The sequence below is a fragment of the Sceloporus occidentalis genome, unplaced genomic scaffold, assembly GCF_023333645.1.
Source record: "Sceloporus occidentalis isolate IW3139 unplaced genomic scaffold, rSceOcc1.0.p SCAF_2, whole genome shotgun sequence".
Taxonomy (NCBI): Eukaryota; Metazoa; Chordata; class Lepidosauria; order Squamata; family Phrynosomatidae; genus Sceloporus; species Sceloporus occidentalis.
This window is the reverse complement of record NW_028316982.1, coordinates 158,833,662-158,854,149: the sequence shown is the minus strand read 5'-3', so window position 1 is coordinate 158,854,149 and position 20,488 is coordinate 158,833,662. Positions and strand designations below refer to the sequence as shown.

The following is a 20,488-nucleotide window of genomic DNA, read 5'->3' as shown; positions in this document are numbered from 1 at the left end:
TGATGCTGCCGCCGCCATACAATGACCAGGAAGTGGCATCATGGTGGCACCCCTTCCTGCTTCCAGCATTGCGAAAAAGAAGCCGCTCTAGGCAGATCTTTTTTGCAGTGCATCTGTGCTGCAGCATGAGGATGTTGCAGCACAGCCACAGGGCTTTCAGGGGTGGCACAGAGCTTCCCATCTGAACTGCCCCTATGTAGTCTTACTGTAAGACTATGTAAATGTCCTCAGCTCACCTTATCAGCCAGCAGTCATATCAGTTGAAGAAGGTCTGTTCAGCTACTTATCAGGGCTCAAGAAGGTAGACATTTCCAATTTTCTCCCTCCAGCAAGCAAGACTCACTGGCAGGGCCTTGGTGCAATTCCTTTTTCAGCCTCTCTTACTGGTGGAAGAGGGCTGAAAAACCTCATCTTCCTTGCACCTCTTAAGGTGGGCTAGAGACATTGGGCCATATGTAACTAAATAGCTAATATAAACTTTTATAAAATATATATTTGTTAGTATGTTTAATACCCTTCCTGGCAAGAGGCTCAAAACAATTTACAAAAATGTAGTAACAGAATTACTAAAGTAATTGAATTAAAGTAATAAAGTTAAAATAAGTGGAAAGGGGTTGAATAAAATGACAGAGTAAAAGTTGATGAAACCACAATTGCTTTTTTGAAAAATAAATGTTTACCTATCATTTCATCAGATAAGCTACAGGAATTTGACTTTTTATTTTCACTTTTTAAATTCTTTTTATTTTTGTCTTTGTGGTGTATAGCAACTTCTGTTCTCTGTGCACTCTCCTCTCTGTACCTGCTTTGAGCTTCCTAAATCAATCCATGTAAAGACAGAGCTGGTCAGACTGTGTGTTTCCTTTCTCCCCTGGGTCCCTAGGAAGCATTATTATCACAGTTAGTAGCTTGTTTCTTTGCCATCCTGCCTGCCTTCTCGTTCCATTATCCTTGAGTAAAGGTCCCATTGATTGTTTTTGGACTGAAGAAACCTTCAAATGAGTTGAAACTCCCAGGTCACCAGATCGTTTTGGCCTGACAGTCTGCCATCAATAGGATTTTCATTTTTTCTTTCTTAATAACATGTGTTCAGGGATGGGGGGAAAGCCACTGCCTAAACTAGTCACACAGCATGCTGTGTGAGGAAAGCTGATTCTTTCCAGGTTGTGGTAAGCAAAGGAGCCATAATTTGGACAAGCTGAAGTAAAGGGCATGGCTGCCTAGAACACATAACTGAAAAGCTGATTCAGAGCTGGGCAGACTCAGAGATAGACTAGGGGAGCATGTGAACACATGAAAACAAAGGAAGGCCTGCACAAATTCGTGAAGTGGGGAAAAAGTCCAACAATAATGTTATAAAATTTTCAGCATGTTTTAAGCATAGCAGATTGGAGATAGAAAGCTCTTTAACCCCTTGGAGGGTTTTGCAATAAAATGAGTTCTGGTGGTTTAGAAAAGTTGTGAATGGAACTGGAGCTATGGTGTGCTGACTGCCGGTGGGTCCTTTAAAAAGTAATGATTAACACAATGATCAGTAGAATGAATTAAAGTACTAGTGTTAACAATAACAAGTTAGTTTTTGGAGCTCACTAATAACTAATAAGACAATTTAATTTTTAAAGCTAACTTTCCAAACTTTAACAACTTTAACAACATCTGGTCAATTCAGCACCAAACCAAGGGTATACTCTTCTTAAATCAGACTAAAAGTCTCGGTTTCCTCTGGATCTTCCCAGAGGATTCAGAGCCCTCCATTTCAATACTATGTGACTGTTTAGAACACATCCCACTCAGCCAGTCAGCAGTGCCACCAGCACAATGAGTTGCTCACTCTGAGTTCAGAATGAGGTTCTCAGCCATGTGATTGAGTCTGGGCACCTTGTTCTGACTTCAAGAGCAAGTGATTGCCATAGCTACGCCAAGTGGCAGAGCAGGATGCCTGTGTAAATACAGCGGGCAACCTGCTCTGTGAAAACAACACAACTAATGTCACAATGAAGGGACCCTGGTAACAGGAGGAGGTTGTGGCAGCTTCAAGGCCAGGATACTCTTAGCTACCCCCCAGATTATCCTGGCCCATGCAGACACTACCCAGTTTGGCTGTTCTGACTGTCAGCTTGTCTCTCAGGCTTTTGGCTAGAGATCTTTCTGCTGCCTGTGGACTAACCCAGATATGAAGTGTATTGGATAAAGATAATTAACATTCACATTAGATGGATAGATAGAGACAGAAATACACACACACACACACATACAGTTGTGGATCATACCAACATTGAGACTACAGTGTACCACAGTTTTTAGAGCACTCACCCTGCCTACAGCTTATATTTGCACCAACAGAACAAGTCTATTCATTTCAAATGGATGTAGATACATTCTGAGGCATGTAAATGGGTGTTAATTACCTTCACACCATTAATATCACATATAGTTTGACCCTGAGCTTTTTTAACTAGAAATGCCAGGGAATGAATCCAGGGCCATTGGGATTAAGCACTAGGCAAAGACACATTGTTAGGGCCGCTTCCCTCAGTTTGTTATCAGATGTTGTAGGCATTTTCTGATCAGTTGATATACCACTATTTATTTTGTAGTTTCTTATTTGTTTTTGTTTTTGTTTTTTAATTGTCCAGGCATCCAGAGTCCTTGGAGCTGCAGAGGTTCAGGCCTTGGGGATTTTCACTCCCTGTTCCCCAACTACTCAGCCCCAACTAAACCTGGGAGTTTCTGCTAGAGATAGGAAAAATCTGTTTTGTTCTCTGAATCCTGTTTGCATTCATACCCTGTTCTTTTATTTTATCAGATTGTAAGACACTCTATTTTCATCTCACATGGAAACTTCTATGCATTTTCTGTAAACATTTTCAATAACGTATGTGTCTATTTATGCACTTTCCCAACACAACACTAGATTTTCTTTCCCAATCAGAATTGTTTTGATTGTAGTCTTAAGCCAGTCTGTAGCATATTAAGGTCAAGGGCAGCCCAGCCCACAACCTAATAGCTGGAATTAAATATATTTTGTTCTATTGGCAATAATGAAAATAACAACTTTATCCTTAGTCCAGTTAAGCTAAATTGCTGGGATTTAAGCTTGTTTCATCCCATAAATTTGAATGAAACTAAATCAGCTTATATCAAAATATTCAGTTTAGCCAAGTTGTGAACCAGTGTTCACAATCGGATTAGATTCAGGCACTCTGATTTAACTAATCTTTAGTCAGCTTATTAAGACCAGTGCTTTTTTTTAATGAATGCAAACCACATTTGCTTTGAGAGATTTGCGATGTTCCCAGGCAAATATGGCCTACAGAGGGTTTTTAAATTTTTTTGCTGATCTCTTCATTGAACACCTCAATATTATATAAGGAACAGGAGGAAAGGATCTGTGGAGTTTTTCACACAGCTAAAAAACCTGTCTTGCCTTTCCCAGTTTGAATCCTCAGCTGGGTATTATTGCTCACATTTTGCTGCCGATGCCACTTCCCACCTAAAACCCGCTTAAATTCCGGCACCCAGCCACTTTCAGCTGGCCAATTTGCAAAGTCTGGAGCTTCCAGGCTTTGCAAATCAACCAGCTGAGCATGGCTGGGAACTGGGTTTTAGGCGGAAGGTGACATTGCTGGCAAAATATGAGCGATAATACTCATCTGCATCCTAGAAGAAGATTCAAATTGGGAAAGGTAAGCCAGTTTTTTTAGCTGTGCAAAAAAATCCTATGTCTAATAAGAGAGTATGCATATCTGTGGGGCTAAATACCCTAAAGAAACCAGAGCCAAGCAGGGTCAGTTCTGGTTAGTGCTTGGATAGGAGACCACCAGCAAATACCAGGCACTGAAGGCTATATTCCAGAGGAAGGAACTGGGAAAACCACCTCTTGGTATTCCTTACCTAAGAAAATCATATGAAATTCACAGGGTCACCATAATTCAACAGGCATTTGAAGGCACATGCAAACACATGTGTTTGTCTATCTGTATCCATCATTGCTTCAAGACTGTGAAAGCTAATCACTTGCAACATGGCATCCATACTAAAGGAAACCCTGAGGGTGTGAATCTGGGAGCTTCTTGACTTTTAAAATGAATTAATTAAAATATGTCTGTATCAGGCGGTCACTAAGTGACATTGAAGCTCTAGGGTGCCATCCCTGGGAAAGGTATGCCTATTGGATATCTACATATTCTGTAGCTTTTAAAAGGCACAAACAATCTATGAGGTGAAGGTGGCTACAGAAACATGTTTTTCAAAACCTAAGAAAAGAGTTTTCAGTTTTCTGTTAGTGTTGTTGTTGTTGTTTTTGGACTCTATCACATGGAAGAGGCAAGCGTAATTAAAACATGATTAAAATGTGGTAATAGCATGATAGGGGAAAGATTATCACACCTCCATGTGCTTCTCCCATTCATGTCCTGTGTGTAAACAACAATGGACACATCATTGGGTAATAACGGGAGTGATAATCTTCCCACCGATCACACTATTACCACATTGTAATCATGTTTTAATGATGCTTGCATCCCATGTGACAGAGTCTGTTGTTTTGTGCAAGTTGTTTCTGACTTATGGCTACCCTAAGGTGAGCCTATCATAGCAAGATTTGTTCAGAAGAGGTGCCTTTCCCTGAGCAGGAGAGAGTGTGACTTGCCCAAGGTCAGCCAGTGACTTTTCCCATCAAGCTACGAATCAAATACTGATCTCCACTTGTAGTCCAACTCTTTAACCACTATGCCACACTTCTATCAATACAGCAACAAGAGTGCTCCTAAGCAGGAGATTAGCTGTCAAGTCTATCCTGATGCACCACATGCCTTGTGAAAAAACAAACAAATAATGTATATAATAGGGATATGTGGTTGCCCTGATTTGGGGAACTAGAATATAGAAACACACAGAGAAAGGCAGAGATTGATTCTTGGTTTGTAGTAAGAGTGTGGAGGATTGTTAAGAGCGAGTAAGGCTGAATGAACACCAGGCTGGAAGGAAAGTCAACAAAAAAGACAAGGAATGGGGAAGGACAGGGGGTGGGCGAAACCGCCTCTGGACTGATGAGAACAAAAGATTCTCAAACCTAGGTAAGTTAGTACAGAACTAATGAATTCCTTGGTAGAGAGAGAAAAAGACCAGCAAGAGAGAGAGACAGAGAGAAGAGAAGCAGGTCAGGGTGAAACAAATGAGTTTTAATCCGGGTGAAATTATTTGCATTGGGTAGATGCTTATATCAGCCCTATATGAGTAACGTCTGTGGTGGTCACAGTTTATCTATGGATATACTTTGCTTTAATTTTATCAAAATAAATGTTAATCTACAGCTTGCTAGGCTTTTTGAAATTATTTCTTGAACAGGAATCAGTACACTGCAAGAATGATTATAGTGCCTAGCATATTTGAGGTAGACTGATTTGGATGCTACCTCGTTTGACTCAAATCTGAATCCAAATCAGGATTCATAAAGGCATGTTTTCATATCTACCATTCACTACTGTTGGAAATAGTATTGAAGATCCCATTTTCCCCATAGGTATTGAAATTAGATGATGTTTTTCAAGCATATTAGCACCCTATGAGATACCAACTTACACCCAATCAATGCATTTTTGTGTCTTTCAATTTTGATTTTTTTAAAAATAGAGAGGGGGGGGGAGGCAGGACTCTTATCTCCTCAAATCACCTGAATCCATCTGAACCAGACTAATTTAATTCAAATTTCACCATTGCCAAAGCACATTCCCAATATTTACAAAGGTTTATAATTAAGGATAGCACAATATGAGTGGTATAATCTACTTCTTTCCATCATACTAATATTTAGTCCTTTTAACATTTTCATTTTATTGAGCTGCAAGTACAGTGGGCCCTTTCTGGGAGGAGGCACAGAACCACATGAAAGTGGAAGAAATGAATTTTTTTTTTAAAAAAAACTTTTTTAACTTGAGAGAACACCTATCTAGGAATCTCTATCTCCCCAAGTACAACTGTGGTCAACATCCACTGGAATGGAGTCATGCAAATGAGAGATACCATAAAGTCATACAAATGCCTAGAGAAGTTTTTTTTTAGGAATACTGTATCTAGGTCATCCATCATGACTCTATGGTTAACTTACAGGAGACTCATGCTGGAGGAGCTAGTGAGAGAATATTACTTAAACTGATGAATAACCAAACCCGCAAAAGTCAAAGCTGCAAATGTGGAGGGCTGATTATATATACAGTTGGCCCTCCATTTTCACAAGGGATCTGTTCTCCCCCCCCCCCCAGTGAAAATGGAGACTTGTGCATATCCAAGCCCCATAGTCTTGAATGGAGCGCACGCCTATGAGCACATGCAGTGCACACGCCGTGGGGGCACGCCCCATTGGAAATAACAAATGTCGCCCCTTCATGAGTATTCCAGGTCACGGATCCCAGATCCACGAGTTAGGAGGGGGCAACTGTATTTCACAACATGAAAAGAAAAGTAACAGAAACAAACATACTATGTAAGTTTTTTGTGGGTTTTTCGAGCTATGTGGCCATGTTTTATAAGAGTTTATTCCTGGTGTTTTGCCAGCATCTGTGGCTGGCATCTTCAGAGAAACGTCAGGAATAAAGTCTTATTGCACATGGCCACATAGCCTGAAAAACCCACAAAAAGCTATGGATGCCGGCCATGAAATCCTTCGACTTCACATACCATGTAAGTGTACTATAAATACAAATGAAGTCACAATTCAAAAGGTTTATAAAGCATATTAAAACACAGTGACTGTCATAAGTGTTTCTTTACAAAATGATAGATGAGAAGCTGAAGGACATATCCCTAACACACTTTTGTTGAAAACGCAGATGATAGAAAGTCATATTTCAAAGAAAGAAGGAGTCTTGTTTAGTTTGGCCTCTTGCTGGTGATACACTAAAGTTTCAAATAATGTCAGAACTTAAGTCAGGTATCACTGAGAAAGCTATTGTCAGTCAGTGTAGACAACCCTCAATCTGATGAACCAATGATCTTTCCTAAGGAAAGAATGCTAGGGTCCTAAATCATTGTGTGTGATCACCAGAACTTGGAGACTATGCTCACTGTGGGATTCTGGGGCTGTTTTCCAAAACACTAAACTTTCCAATATCTGTGTACACATACACACTTTAATGCTGGTCCAAAGTACCCTTATTACACTTCTAGAGTGAATAACTTTGTAAGCATGTGAGCTCCATATGCCTTTGATGATAACAGAGCCTGATCATCCTGTTACGAAGTTTGCACAACCCATTATTTCTATTTTGCATTTTCCTACCTAGGACTCAAGCTAATATTGGAAGAACTATGGATTCCATGAGCCCAACAGGGTTCTCATAAATTTCTACCATGTAGATGGCAAATGGCATTGGAAATTGAGGGGAATTTGTAAATCATTTTGAGATACGACATGGCAGGAGAGATAATCTATTTCAAGTAAAGAAGTCAAAACTTCCACTGGGCATTTACATAGCCCCTGGATGAACCGAATATATCTCTTGATCTGTTTTGCCATCTCTTTACAATATGTAATTGTATCCCCAGCCCATTGGCTTGAAATCTGTAGAACTGGCTATCTGAATTACTACTGTGATAAATGGATAAATCTGAGCTAAATTGCGCAGTGTGGGATGATTTACAGTGAGATAAAAGCAACATCTGGAAGTAACCTTAATCATAGTCTGTGGGTGTTTCAGTGTTGGCAGTCAACCTGAAAGGAAAGCTGTCCCAAACCCAAAAAAAAACACCTACTGTGTAGAAAAACTGGAACCATAAGAAATCTTTATACCTGTATTTCAGAATAATGTATGTTCATCTTATAGAGTAAGAGAGAGTTGAATCAGCTTGTGCTCAGTAGTGGTTTAAACTGAGAATTTTTAGCCTTTTTGTGTGTAAGAGAGAAAAGCAGACTGGGGGTGTTTCCAAAATACTGTGAATCTGCAAAGTGTGAGGCAAGAGACAGACAACGTGTGGGTAGATAACATTTCCTTAATGTTCATGCTTCTTTGTTATTGTTGACAGCAGCAGAAGATGAAATCCCTACTTCAGAATTTGTAATGCTCAATTAATTATGAAGGCCTTTTCAGATTAAATGGGTATGTGAGAGAGAAACATGCCTGCTGAAAAAACTGGTGGGGGAAGGATTGGAGAAATGTCTGACTGTCCATGTAGCCAGATGCAAAATGACTACATCATCTGCTGGGGTCTGCCAGTGTTCTCACAGATTCTTTAATCATTTCATGTTTGGCTACAGGCGAAGCAAGATGTTCTCTAGTCCACCCCAAGATTGGGAGGTTGTCTGTAGGCAAGTAAAGAGCCCTTGAGAAGGCAGAATTATTGTCCCTTGAGAAGGCAAAATATTGGGTTGTAGTTTGTTGATGATATGTCTGAGTGGTCTCAGTTTGGAGCTGCATCTTTCTTCCTGCCTTTTTCTTACAACGACAGTTAAAACTGAACTTGTCACAAGTTTTGCACTTTATTGCTATCCATATATGTGTGTCATACATGGACCAAATGTGTCGTATAGTGCTCACCTACCCACTTAACCTCCAGGTGCATTGTACTCACAAGTAGCCAAGATGTTTTGGTATATGATACTATGAGACAGAAAATCCCATAAGCATCTCTTCTGATCACTGGTAGTCAAAATACAATAACAAAACAACTAACAATTTGCTTCCCTATGATAACAACCCAATACTAATAAGGAGAGGATGCTGTCTCACTCTACTTATTAGTAGAACTGGCTCGGTTTTGTTGGACTGAAGGACTGCACAAACCTTGCACTATAATTTCATGTGAAAGGCTCTGTATTATTCAAAAAGGTCTACACCTACCTACAAAAAGATAGCAAGGATAGCATGCTAGCAACCTCTCTAGAAAAGTTGAGTGCGTACATATAGACCTGCTTGTGGGCTGGCATGGCAGGGCACAGCAGGGACCCACCATATTTTCTTTCACATGGAGATCTTTCTAGGACACTGTGGGCCCTTACACAGCTCAACAAAGACAAACAATCTAGATGCTGAGGTAGACAAAGTTTCCTGGGGGCAGACATTGTAGCTTCACTCCTTCTACCCAGGGAGTATTTATTGGAGAGCTGTTCCTGGCATTCAGGCTTGGATTGCCTTCTCCCTACCTACTCTCTTCTTCATGTTTTTGCACTGTGTCATGTTTTCTTTCCTTAGCACTATGGCATGGGGCAAGATCCAACTATGAGGGGAAACATGGCCTGCAAGTCTTTCATAGGAGCCTCCTTAAAGGATGCTGGTGGCATTGGCATTAAGGGCCAGGGCCAGTTCAGGAGTACCAGGGCCTCCCTCATGCCCAGAGAGCAGAAACCACACTGTGGCAGTTGCCCAAGAGGGTTGCTCATTATTATTCTTTGGCTGCTTTGGATCAGGGGTGTGGCAAAACTAACATTATACGGCTGTAAAGAAAAAGTGTCTTTAAAAAAAAAAATCTCCAGTCAAGAGTTGTGTGATTGCTCCTTCCACTTATGACAGCCTTTTGCCATTACTTGCATACATAGACCTAAAGTAGAAGGGCATACAGGGGAAAAAAATTCAGAGAAAAGTCACACCAAAATCAACCAAACAAATATATCCCCATCCCATCCACAGGGAACTATGACTTCCTCTGAACCTGTAAAAATCAGCAATTTTCAGCTGATATAGGATATGGCTATGTGGAATTATCTGAGTGAACTGTACCCACAGCAGTTCCAGAAGGAAGTTAAATGCAGCATACAGTATACTACAGAGGATTTTGTGTTTTGTCAGTCCGTCACATTTCTTTTCAGCTGATGTTTGCAAAAGTACAGAGCTCCCTGGATTTTACATCTACCATTGAACCAGATTTCAAAAAATGTCTCATTTTAAAATATATATATACAAGTCAGCTGAAATGTCATGGATTCCCCATTCTGCTTCACAGGGGGATTCCTAAGAACAACATAAGCAGGAGGAGGACACATGATTGATACTCCTTGAAAAACCAAGTTAGGTTAAACAGGGACACAGGCAAGGCGGCAGAATATACAACAACTTTTGCAGAGTAAAGGTTGTTCCCCAAATCCATAAGCTCCATGCCATGATAAAACTAAATATGTGAATTAAAATATGATTAACAAATACTGTTCACAAAAAAATGGCATGTGCAAATTGGCTTGAGGGGGAAAGGCATTCTGCACTGTTTATGCAGATCTGCCTATTTGAGGGATGGGAATTATGTAGCCTTTCCAGTGTCCTTGGCTTGCTCCTGCCATCCACTCTGTCCCGAATAGCCAATGGCAAGGAATGCTGGGAGTTGCAGTTCAACTTCTGGAGGGCCATATATTCCCCACCCTGTTATAGAAGACTGATGTAAATATAATTGCTCATGTTCTGAGTGGGACAACTCTGCACAGTAAGACCTTGGTTCTGTTTTTCTTGTTTTCCTCTTCTCCCATCTTCTTCATTCTCACTATCTGATAAGCACATTTTGTTCATATCCGGCAATTTGGGTCTGCACAAGGAGAACATCTGCCCTAGTGCTTGGGTGAAGGGCTCAGATCAAATAACCATAACAGCCCAGCAATGGCTGATTGCCACTTAGGCTGGTGATGGGTGCAAAGTGATGTTACCAGAGCCAAAGCCAAAAGTTTACCAAGAGGGATTCCAGCTACACATCTTTCCTTGCAAGCCTGATATTGTTGAGGTATGGAGCAGCATTGAAAATGTTCAGATGTGGCAGAGAAGCTAATGGACACTCACTGCCCTTAACCAGGAATTGGTTGCAGCTGTAGATCTAGACAGGTGATTCTCCAAGGTCGCAGAGTGTGCCAGAGAGCAGCACATAGCACTTATGTAAATATGCTGTGTCATTTGGAATGGTGGACAGTAATCCAGGTAACACAGGAAATTGTACAGGAAGGGGTTGAGCTAGATTGCCACATGGCAAAAGTGTATATAAGCTCAAATTATCTTTGTGCAGTGTGGGTTTGTAGTAGGAGGAGTTAGTCTGTGTAGCTTTGTTCTCGCGTGTGTGTTTGCAACAAGAATAAACAGTGCCTCTTTGGAGAAAAGCCAGCCTGTGGTGCTTTAGTCAAGCAGCTGTTTTTCCTGGCAAAGCTCCAGTCTGCCAGTTTGTCTATCTACTCACAAGCTTCCAAGATTACTCTGCGTTTATCTCTGCATATTTTCCTAACAGATATACCCCTGATTCCCCTGCTGGTTGGGATTAGATAGATGGTGTGCCATTTCCCCACACAGAAAGGTCACCTTCTGATGAGTGTGTCTTCTCTTCTTCCTGCCCAAAGAAGGCATGGAGGAATAAAGAGCCAATTGCATAATCTATTGTAGTATTAGAAGCTTCACAAACAAATGTGTTTAACTTCTTTCCCTTTGGACTCCTTGTGCCCTGACTCTTAAATTGATAGGGCAAGTTAGTCATGGTTTAGTTATTCATAACTAGCTAGTTTGGATCTATCCCGCCCTGTATGTGTGTACATGTGCCTGATAATCCAAAGTTAAACACATTGAAACCCCAGTGGTAGAAGGGGTAGGGTTAAGTATGTATATCAATCACTCCTATTAAAATGAATAGAATCTAAAAGTACTGTACTTTATTCTAGCTGGATTGTATATATGTTTCTGTGTTTTAAGCAGAGTATTTTAAACCAAATATACGGCTCTAACATTTAGGTTGGTTTCACAGATTTTCTGGGTTGATCAACTGGTTTTTCATCTTGATAGCCTGGCAAAAATTTGTTGTTATTGTTGAAGAATCTTGTCCATTGTTGATTAATACTTGGGCACAGTAAACATGCTAGAAAGAGGCAATGAAATTTGGAAGCATAAAAGAAGGGGTAACTTGTGTTTTTCTCCACCACTCCTTTCCATTTCTCACTTTTGAAACCTTCCTGACATTAGTTGCTATTAGACTGATATACAGTATAGTTGGCCCTCCATATCCACAGATTCTTTAGCCACAGATTCAACCATCCATAGCTTGACAATATCCCAAATGTAAATTCCAAAAATCAAACCTCAATTTTACTATTTTATATAAGGCACACCATTTTACTGTTCCATTGTGTAAAATGGGACTTGAGCATCCATGGATTTTGGTATCCATGGGAGATCCTTGGAACCAAAACCCTGCAGATACCAAGGGCCCACGGTAATTTTTAATTCTGTACTGGAGGAAGGTCAGTTGATCTATCCAAACCTTCTTCTGACATGCCTGTGCCATTTTTACCTCTACTAATGACAGAGAGGGAGAGACAAGTGCCATAGAAGTTTTGGCTGAGGCTGGAAGTGGGTTTTGATACTAAATGCTGCTAGATTTACAGAAACCTATTGCTTTGCAATAGATATATTCCATGCAAGCCTTTGTTGAGTAGCCAAATATGATTCAATGGCAGTGTATTGTGATTGTGAGGGGTCTTTTTTTAGCCTCAGGAGTTGTTTGTCCAAGTTTGCTGGAGTGGGTGAGTGTGTGGGTAGAAAGATCTGTGCATACATGCGTGTGTGTGTGTGTGTGTGTGTGGGTAAGTAGCATCATATCCCTTTTCTATGTGCCATTTCCCATCTCTAAATATCACAAGCAGTTTGATAAACTAATTCTACTAGATGTCTTTCTCTTGGATGTGTCCCAGAAAAATAAATACATAGTAAGAAAAACTTAAGTCTTTCCTTTGTTTTGGTTGATGTGATTCAAACATTTGCTTTTCGTACTGGCAAAGAGTCTTGGACAGCCTGGCAACAATATACAGTGTTTCAGCCTTACCTTCTGTACTTTGCATTCCAAAACTGTTACACACCACATTTTACTTATGTGCCAAATATGCAACAGATGAATGAATTAAGTTATTGAAGCATCCCCGTAACAAAACTGGAAAGTGAACATAGCTCTTTCCAGTTTGTAGTCCTCAGATGCCACTGCGGTTTTGTATCTAACAGGCAAAATACCACCAACAGCAGAAGACTGTATGTTGAGTATCACCGTCTTAACATATTTTCTTTTCCTTGCAGGAACTTTTTACACCAGAATGCAAATTTAAGGAGTCTGTTTTTGAAAATTATTATGTAATTTACTCATCAATGCTCTACAGACAACAAGAGTCAGGTAGGGCCTGGTTCTTGGGGCTCAATAAAGAAGGGCAAGTCATGAAGGGGAACAGAGTGAAGAAAACAAAACCAGCAGCTCATTTTCTACCGAAGCCATTGGAAGGTAAGCTTTGTATTGACACAGCTGTACCAAAACATTAACATCACCCCTTCACCCTTCAACAGTGGCTGCCGGTGGCTGCCTTGTCAATGTGGTGGTGATTTAAGTCTTGATCAAAATTTTGAAGGAACTGTCCAAAGTGCTGACCTTGTTTTGCAATTGAATTCAGCATCTTGGCTCATTCTAAAAGTCAGATGAAGACTTAGTATTCACCACCCTACTGACATAAAAGCCACCAGCCATGACCACCCTTAAGACTGTGTACTGAGTAGGTGGCTTTAAGACTACACTTTTACTTGTGCCAGTGGCCTTACTGGCTGGAAGATTTTGTGTGTTATAGTGCTCATTATATGTGTTGTTGGCATGTTACAGACTGCCCAAAACGGGCGGTCTGCCTGCGCCTTCATTTGCTGCGTGGAGAAGCCTCAGTGGCCAAACCACGAGGCTCCTCCACGCTGCAAAAAAGAAGCCCCAAAATGGCACTTCTTGTTGCGGTGCGCTAATGATGCTGCAAGGCACCAGTGGTGCACTCGCGATGTCATTAGTGCCATGTGACGTGCAGACGCTAGGTGTCCATGACGTCAAGATGGTGGCGCCCATGTAGAATGGGCGCCGCCATTTTGTACGTCTCCAGGACGTACTAGGGTTAGGGGCGTGTGTAAAGCATGCCCTTTCCTAACCCTAGTACGTCCTGGGGACGTACTTTACACCCGTACGGAACGGGCCATAAATAATCAAAACCAGCTCTCTTGAAATGTGATCCTGGAGGAAAGTTCTGTAGATATCACAAACTGCTAAAAGGGCAAATTAATTGGGTCTTAGAGGAAACCAAGCCTGAACTCTCACTAGATGTCATAGTGACTAAACTGAGGTTATTGTACTTTAGACATATAAGGAAATTATGTGACTAATTTAAAAAGACGATACTACTCAGTAAAGTGGAAGACAGTAGGAAGCTAGGAAAGCCACATATAGCTGGATTGATTCAATCAAAGTAGCCACAGCCCTGAGTGTGCAAGGCAGTTGACCAGGGATCCTGGGGGTCTCTCATTCATTGAGCTACCTTAAATCAAAATTGCTTGACAGTAAATAACAAGTGCAAGGAAGTAAATTCTCCAATCTCTTATGGGGTTTGTCTGATTTTTATGTAATTCCAAGTGCCATAACTATGCTGGATGATCCCTTCCTAGTTCCAAGGTATTATTTTGTATTTTACTTTATTCTCTCTCAAAAGGGCATATATGAAATGCTCTTTTATGGAAACAGTCAGGGCATAAGATTGGCAAACTGTTCTAAAAGCTAATCACAGTAGCTCAAGTGGAGCACTAGATTAGCATGATGGCTACATTTCTGAGCAGTGAATTTAAAAGTTCCTGGCTGCAACATCATCCTTATAGACTCCTTTGCAGAATTCCAACAAGCCATCCCTCTCCCAGCCTCACTCTCCATCTGCAATATTGGGATACGATTCTTGACCTGACTTGTATAACTGTTGTAAGAATTACTGAGATGCTGCATAAAAAGCACTTTGTTCAAAAGTTCACTATGAAATGCTTAGTATTCTGGCAGAAATGTCAGGCTCCTGAATTGAAATAAGAAAATATTACTAACCAGGTAGGAAGAGCTAGATTAGTGCTTTTTTAAAAAAAATAGACATCCTGCTTTAGAAAACAAGTTTGCTAAAGTCAAGAGTCTATTGAGTCAGCTGCACACTGCACTCAGTGATGTCAAGCTGATTTTTAGATTTAAAAATCCACTTCAAAATCCACAACAGCAAAGCACTGGTTGGCTATTCTGAATACAAAATTCAAGAGTTGATTTCACAAAACAGAATCCAGATGCCAATTTCTGTTGTGCCTATGTTTCCACTTAACACTAAAATAAAGTTTATCATTATAAGAATGAGCCAGTGTGAAATTCAGGGTTGTGTGATCTCCACACTTGCACTTCCATTTCAGATTAGTCACAGTTTAGCATTCTTCTCCAAAACCTAAATTATGGTTGATTTAACTGTATTGGGGGGGGGGGGGATTCACACTCCTTTGTTTGAAGTTAGCTTGCTTCAAACAACCCATATGTAAGACTACAATGGTGTATGAGAGTTGGATAATACAGCAAAGTATGATTAATCAAAAAAGGGAGCAAAAGCTTAGGACCCTTTTCAGCCATGGTGGTGGTGGAGTGAGGAGCACATAAACCCAGTAAGGAGGAAAAACTGATTGACCATATGGATTAATATTATGTCCAAACCTGCCCAATATGCCTTTAAAAAACATATTGCCTGTCATATGAATGGATATTCCACAATGTATATATAGTCTTAAAAATCAGTGCTAAAATATTCAGTTTCACCAGAATCATACTGTTCTCTAATTTTATATTATGTGTACTAACACAAGCTTTCTCATTGATGCCAAGATAAATATGTGCAGTATCAGTAGAAACAGTAACCATACTGTGTCAGAGAATGAGAAGAACAAAGGAGAATATAACTGTGTTAGATCTTACAGCTAATCTTCTAAGATCAGCAGAAGTGATAGTGTTTAATAAACCATTATTTCACCTTATGTAAGCCTCCAGTGTGTTGATCTTAATCAAGATTCCATATTCAAACCAATTTGAAACTTATTCATACATTATAGCCCTCCAGGGGAACCTTGGGAATTATTTTTTTTTATATGAGGAAGTATTCCCCTATAGATACTCCAGGCCCTTCACTGAATTACACTTTCTTCTTTAGGAGTGGGAACATCCAGCTTGAATATGACATATAGACATGCCTCTAGGCTGTGTTGGACAGGCCTTTTGAGAAACTTCTACAAGCTAGCAGAAGAAATTATGTTGCTCAAGTGCTAGACATATATAATGAAGCAAGTTAAATCCATTAAAATTAGCTGAAGTCAAACTATAGATTTCAATGAGAATTAACACATATATGGACATTTCCACTGGATTCTTCTGCTTCTGCTCAGGGAATCAGGAAACAGAGTAATGGTGATCCTCTTCTTTCTCCAGAATCTTCCATGCATGCCTTTAGTTAGTCTGTTGGACTAAAATATATAGATACAGATTTTGTCTGCTATAGGATGATGTCTGATTTCCTGGAATTATACAGTTGCTGATGTCCATGGACTTTTAAGAAGAACACATGTGTTTCTATCTTTGTCACATCCTAGTTTTCTAAAGTTTGTTTTCTAAAACCTAGTACTCTTAGATTTTCTATATATAATCTACCATAATTAGATAATAATAATTGTACAGTATAACTTGCATTTGAAAACCCTTTATGGATATATGCTAGGAAAGCAGACATCATCCTATAGCAGCCACCAACATTCTTACTAGACCTGAACTCTCAGCTCTTCTGCACTAGTAAGTATGCTGGTGGAGCACAAGTCTCCACTTTTGCCATTGTTTGGGAAGTGAAGACTGCTTCCTCTTGTCATTTCCTCCTTTGGAGTGTACCTGGAACAAGGGCCATTGCCTAAGGAGGAAGAACAAGATAACTCTTTCCACGAAAAACATACATATGCATAACCAAGGACTGGTTGTCTTCAAGAGGATTCTAGCTAGAGAGGCCTAATTATTGAATCTTGAAAGGCTTGCTTGAATAACCTTTGCTGACATGTTTTTAAAGTACTCTTTTTTCCCCATTTCTTTTCCCTCCCATGTAGTTGCCATGTATCGGGAACCATCTTTGCATGACGTTGGAGAAACAGTGCCAAAGGCTGGGGTGACTCCAAGTAAAAGCACAAGTGCATCGGCAATAATGAATGGAGGAAAACCAGTTAACAAGAGTAAGACGACATAGCCAGATCCTCATGGGTGTTGTGACTTACTGAGCTCTCTTAAGTACAGCTGAGCACTTTACCCTTGCAAGACTGTCTCACACTGGTGTCTGCGGATCAGCTGGAGACAAGCAGATGCTTGCTCTTCGCTCATTCCGACAAGTTTGTTGCAAGTGGATAAATCTCAACGTGTAACTCCTCCCACAGCAAAGAAGACACCTGGATAACCAGCTGAACTCAGACCATGGAATGCCCTACCAGATATGGAATGCCTTTTTAATATCCTTTCTGTGACTGTGACACCTCATGTGAATGACATACTTCACAAGTACACTTGATATCCTGCCTGCTGACAGTTACCCATAATCCCCCTTTTGAGTCCAAGAAACCCATGTGTTTTAAGTTCAATTTTGTAGCACAAAAAAACAATAACAAGTAATTTCTAGATAGATGCTGTAAACCTGTGCTATTATCGATTTTCTCTTCTTCCCCTTTTTTATGAGGCTGCTCGCTCCGCTGTCTGTGTGACTCCTTTGCAGGGATTGTGTTTCTCTCTGATTTAGATGTTGCTGGTGGCTTAGTTTTGGAAAGCAATCAGGGGAGCCTTCAAAAACCCTATTAGGAATTATATCTGTCAAAGGATAGGATCGTCTCAGAGTTACAAATGGGGATTCAACATGGGTATACTGAGGGTGGTGTTACTGAGGATGGAAAAAAATCAAACTTGGCCAATCAACGATCTCTTCAGGCCAGTGTTTGACATCCCCTGATAATTTCTTTGTGTGTGTGTGTTTTATACATATCACAGGCTTACTGGTAATGGTAACATTTGCCTTGCCCAGCGAGCAAGACCCACACGTTTTTGGGAAAGTGGGTCCAAAGAACTCTGTAGGCCTTGTAGGCCTGAATTAAGGCTCATTTTTCATCTATTAGTCCTCATTATTTGAAAGTTTAAAAAATTAAAATGAATGAGAATTGTGCTACCTAAGTCTGTTTCAAAACAATAGAATCCTTTTTCCTGTTTTTAAAGAATGGAACGTAATCCCATCCTAATTTTTGGCTGTAGTCCACTCTCTTACTCAGCAAAGCATGGGCAAGGAAGTTGTTGTGTTCTTTTTTGCAGCACCAATGCAAAGGGTAGTTACAAAATATACTTTACTTTTTTCAATGTTTAAAAAAAAGGATGTTTTTAACAGGACATATTTAAAGAGTTCCTTTGTGTTTCTTTTTTAAAAAGCATGCAGAGTTCAGTCTCTATGTATTATTTCACCAGTCCCCCACTACCACATGTTTCCGGTTCAGCTTCTTAGGATATTATGCCCTCCAAATTGCTAGGTTTATGGTGCCTTGCCTTGACATCAGTATTCTTTTCATTGTTACTACACAAACCTAGGAAAATTCTAACATGATTACGTGGCCAAGAACTTTTCAGATTCAATTGCGTAATAAAATACATACTGTTGCTATTTCCTTGACACCAGTGTTGAAGCCAATGAAACTGGAAAAGAGAATGGTCACAAGGGGGTTCAAGCTGTAAAGCATAAAGTAGGTAAAGAACTTGAAAGTATTTTTTAAATATGTGTGATTAAAAACATGACATGAGCCAAAATGTACCTCAGTTCTGGAAAACTATGTATGAGACTGCTAGGTGTTCATTTCCATGTTTACTTCTCATTTCATTTTTTAAGTCTGTATTTTCGGAATAGCTTTTCAATATTGGTTTTTGTTATAATCCATTCTGGTCTCTTCAGATTGCCATCCTTCTTAGGGGGTTCCCGACTGACCATTGATTAGCTCTTGATACTTACAAGATTATCATACAGTGGACCCTTGTTATATGCTGGGGTTTGGTTCCAAGATCCCCCTTGGATAACAAAATCAGTGTATGCTCAAGTCCCATTAAATATAATGACAAAGCAAAATGGTGTCCCTTATAAAAAATGGGAAATCAAGGGTTGATATTTGAAATTTATACTTTTTTTGAACATTTCTGTTTAAGAAAAGAGGCTATTTAAAGTTGGATTGTTTCAACCAGTTGAGTAAAGCACATTAAAAGCTAATCAATTTCCAAGCATGTAATGAGGTCCCACCCCAACCCTTCCTGAAAAAAAGAAAGAAAAAACCCAAGGAATGAGTGAAGAATTTTAAAGCGGTGGAAATACGGGCACAAAATTAAAACCCTTCTCCCCATAGCTTCTCAAAATGACATTTCCTGGAGGATTGTACTGTAAAGAAGTGCCCTGTCCATTTGTTATTTCGCAGGGAGGAACTTCCCATTCCCTGGGTTTGTGTGGTTTTCAGGAATCAGCAGGTGGCCTGGCCTACTCAAGCGGGCACTGTGTGTTTACAGGCTGCGCAGTCACCACTGAAACTGAAAGTCTCTGCCCAGTCTGTCAACTTACTCTCAACTGTGAAATGTTTTGTGTTATTCTCTAGAGCACCAGGTCCTGGAGCCTGCTTACTTTTACTTTTGAATAGACCGTTATATTTCTGTACTGTGCAACTGGAGTTTTAAAAACAAACATTCTGGAACACTCTGAAAAAGGAAAGCAAAATAAAAAGGACAAAAAACATGCTTCTTCTTCAGAATTTCATATTGTTGCATGAAGCGGGAGGGAGCAGAGGTTTTTTTTAGCTGACTTCAAAGACTGAGAATGGAACACAGGAATAGGATAACATATTATCATCTGCTGCAACTGATGGTTATTAAGGCCAGCAAAGAAAACCTTCCTACCCTTGCTGCATCTTAATCCAAACTGCATTCATTGCAGCCTAATCCTTTGGGCCCAATTTATAGGGGGCATTCTTTCATCTTAATTTGAGACATTTATACTCAAATTACCATCCCAACCAGTTGATCAGTTAATGTTACAGTGAGGCTGACTTCATTTTTGTAAATGATTGATACTGTTAAGTAGAATACATATACAGTTTTAGTTAGCCTTCACAAAGGTTGCAGTCATGAATCTTTCTTTCTCTGAGGGTAAAGCACCCCCCCCCCCCCCAAAAAAAACCCAACACCCTGTTTCCGCATAGTGGAGAGAATTTTTTGTTCCTTGTGCTTTGGTTACGCCTTTAAGTTTGTCTCTTGTCTCATCCGTTGCATGGGAAGAGGATGGTAATGATGAACTGCATGTAGTAGGCTATATGTATCAGACCTGTTGGTATGTACTACTAAATTGACATACATATAAGCAATGAGTTTGTCTGCATTGTACAGTTTGTGTTTATTACCATTTTGTTGTATACACAGATGCAACATATTGAATAAAATATTTATATGAAGACATATTGGAGAAAAACCCCACCATTTATATTTTTTTAAGAAAATAAGATTGTGCAAAGTAACATTGCATTGGCTGCAGTATAACAAAACTTCGTGTAAATAGTTTGGCAAAACTCAATTCTTTCTCCCCTTGATAATGCCAAAGAAAATTTTAGCTCGTTGATATATTAATTCTCATTGTTTTCCAGGACAAGATACCACC

General features: G+C 39.9%; 1 protein-coding gene across 3 annotated transcripts in view; it reads left to right on the top strand.

Moving 5' to 3' along the window:
- Nucleotides 1-20,000, top strand: part of FGF14 (fibroblast growth factor 14) — a 375,861-nt gene extending 355,861 nt beyond the window's left edge. For all 3 annotated transcript variants that reach the window (XM_089511239.1, XM_089511240.1, XM_089511238.1), the window contains exons 4-5: nt 13,017-13,215; nt 16,887-20,000. In XM_089511239.1, coding sequence (XP_089367365.1) covers nt 13,017-13,215; nt 16,887-17,023 — 336 coding nt within the window. In that variant the 3' untranslated portion in view covers nt 17,024-20,000. The remainder of the gene's footprint in view (nt 1-13,016; nt 13,216-16,886) is intronic.
- The last annotated feature ends 488 nt before the right edge of the window (nt 20,001-20,488 follow it).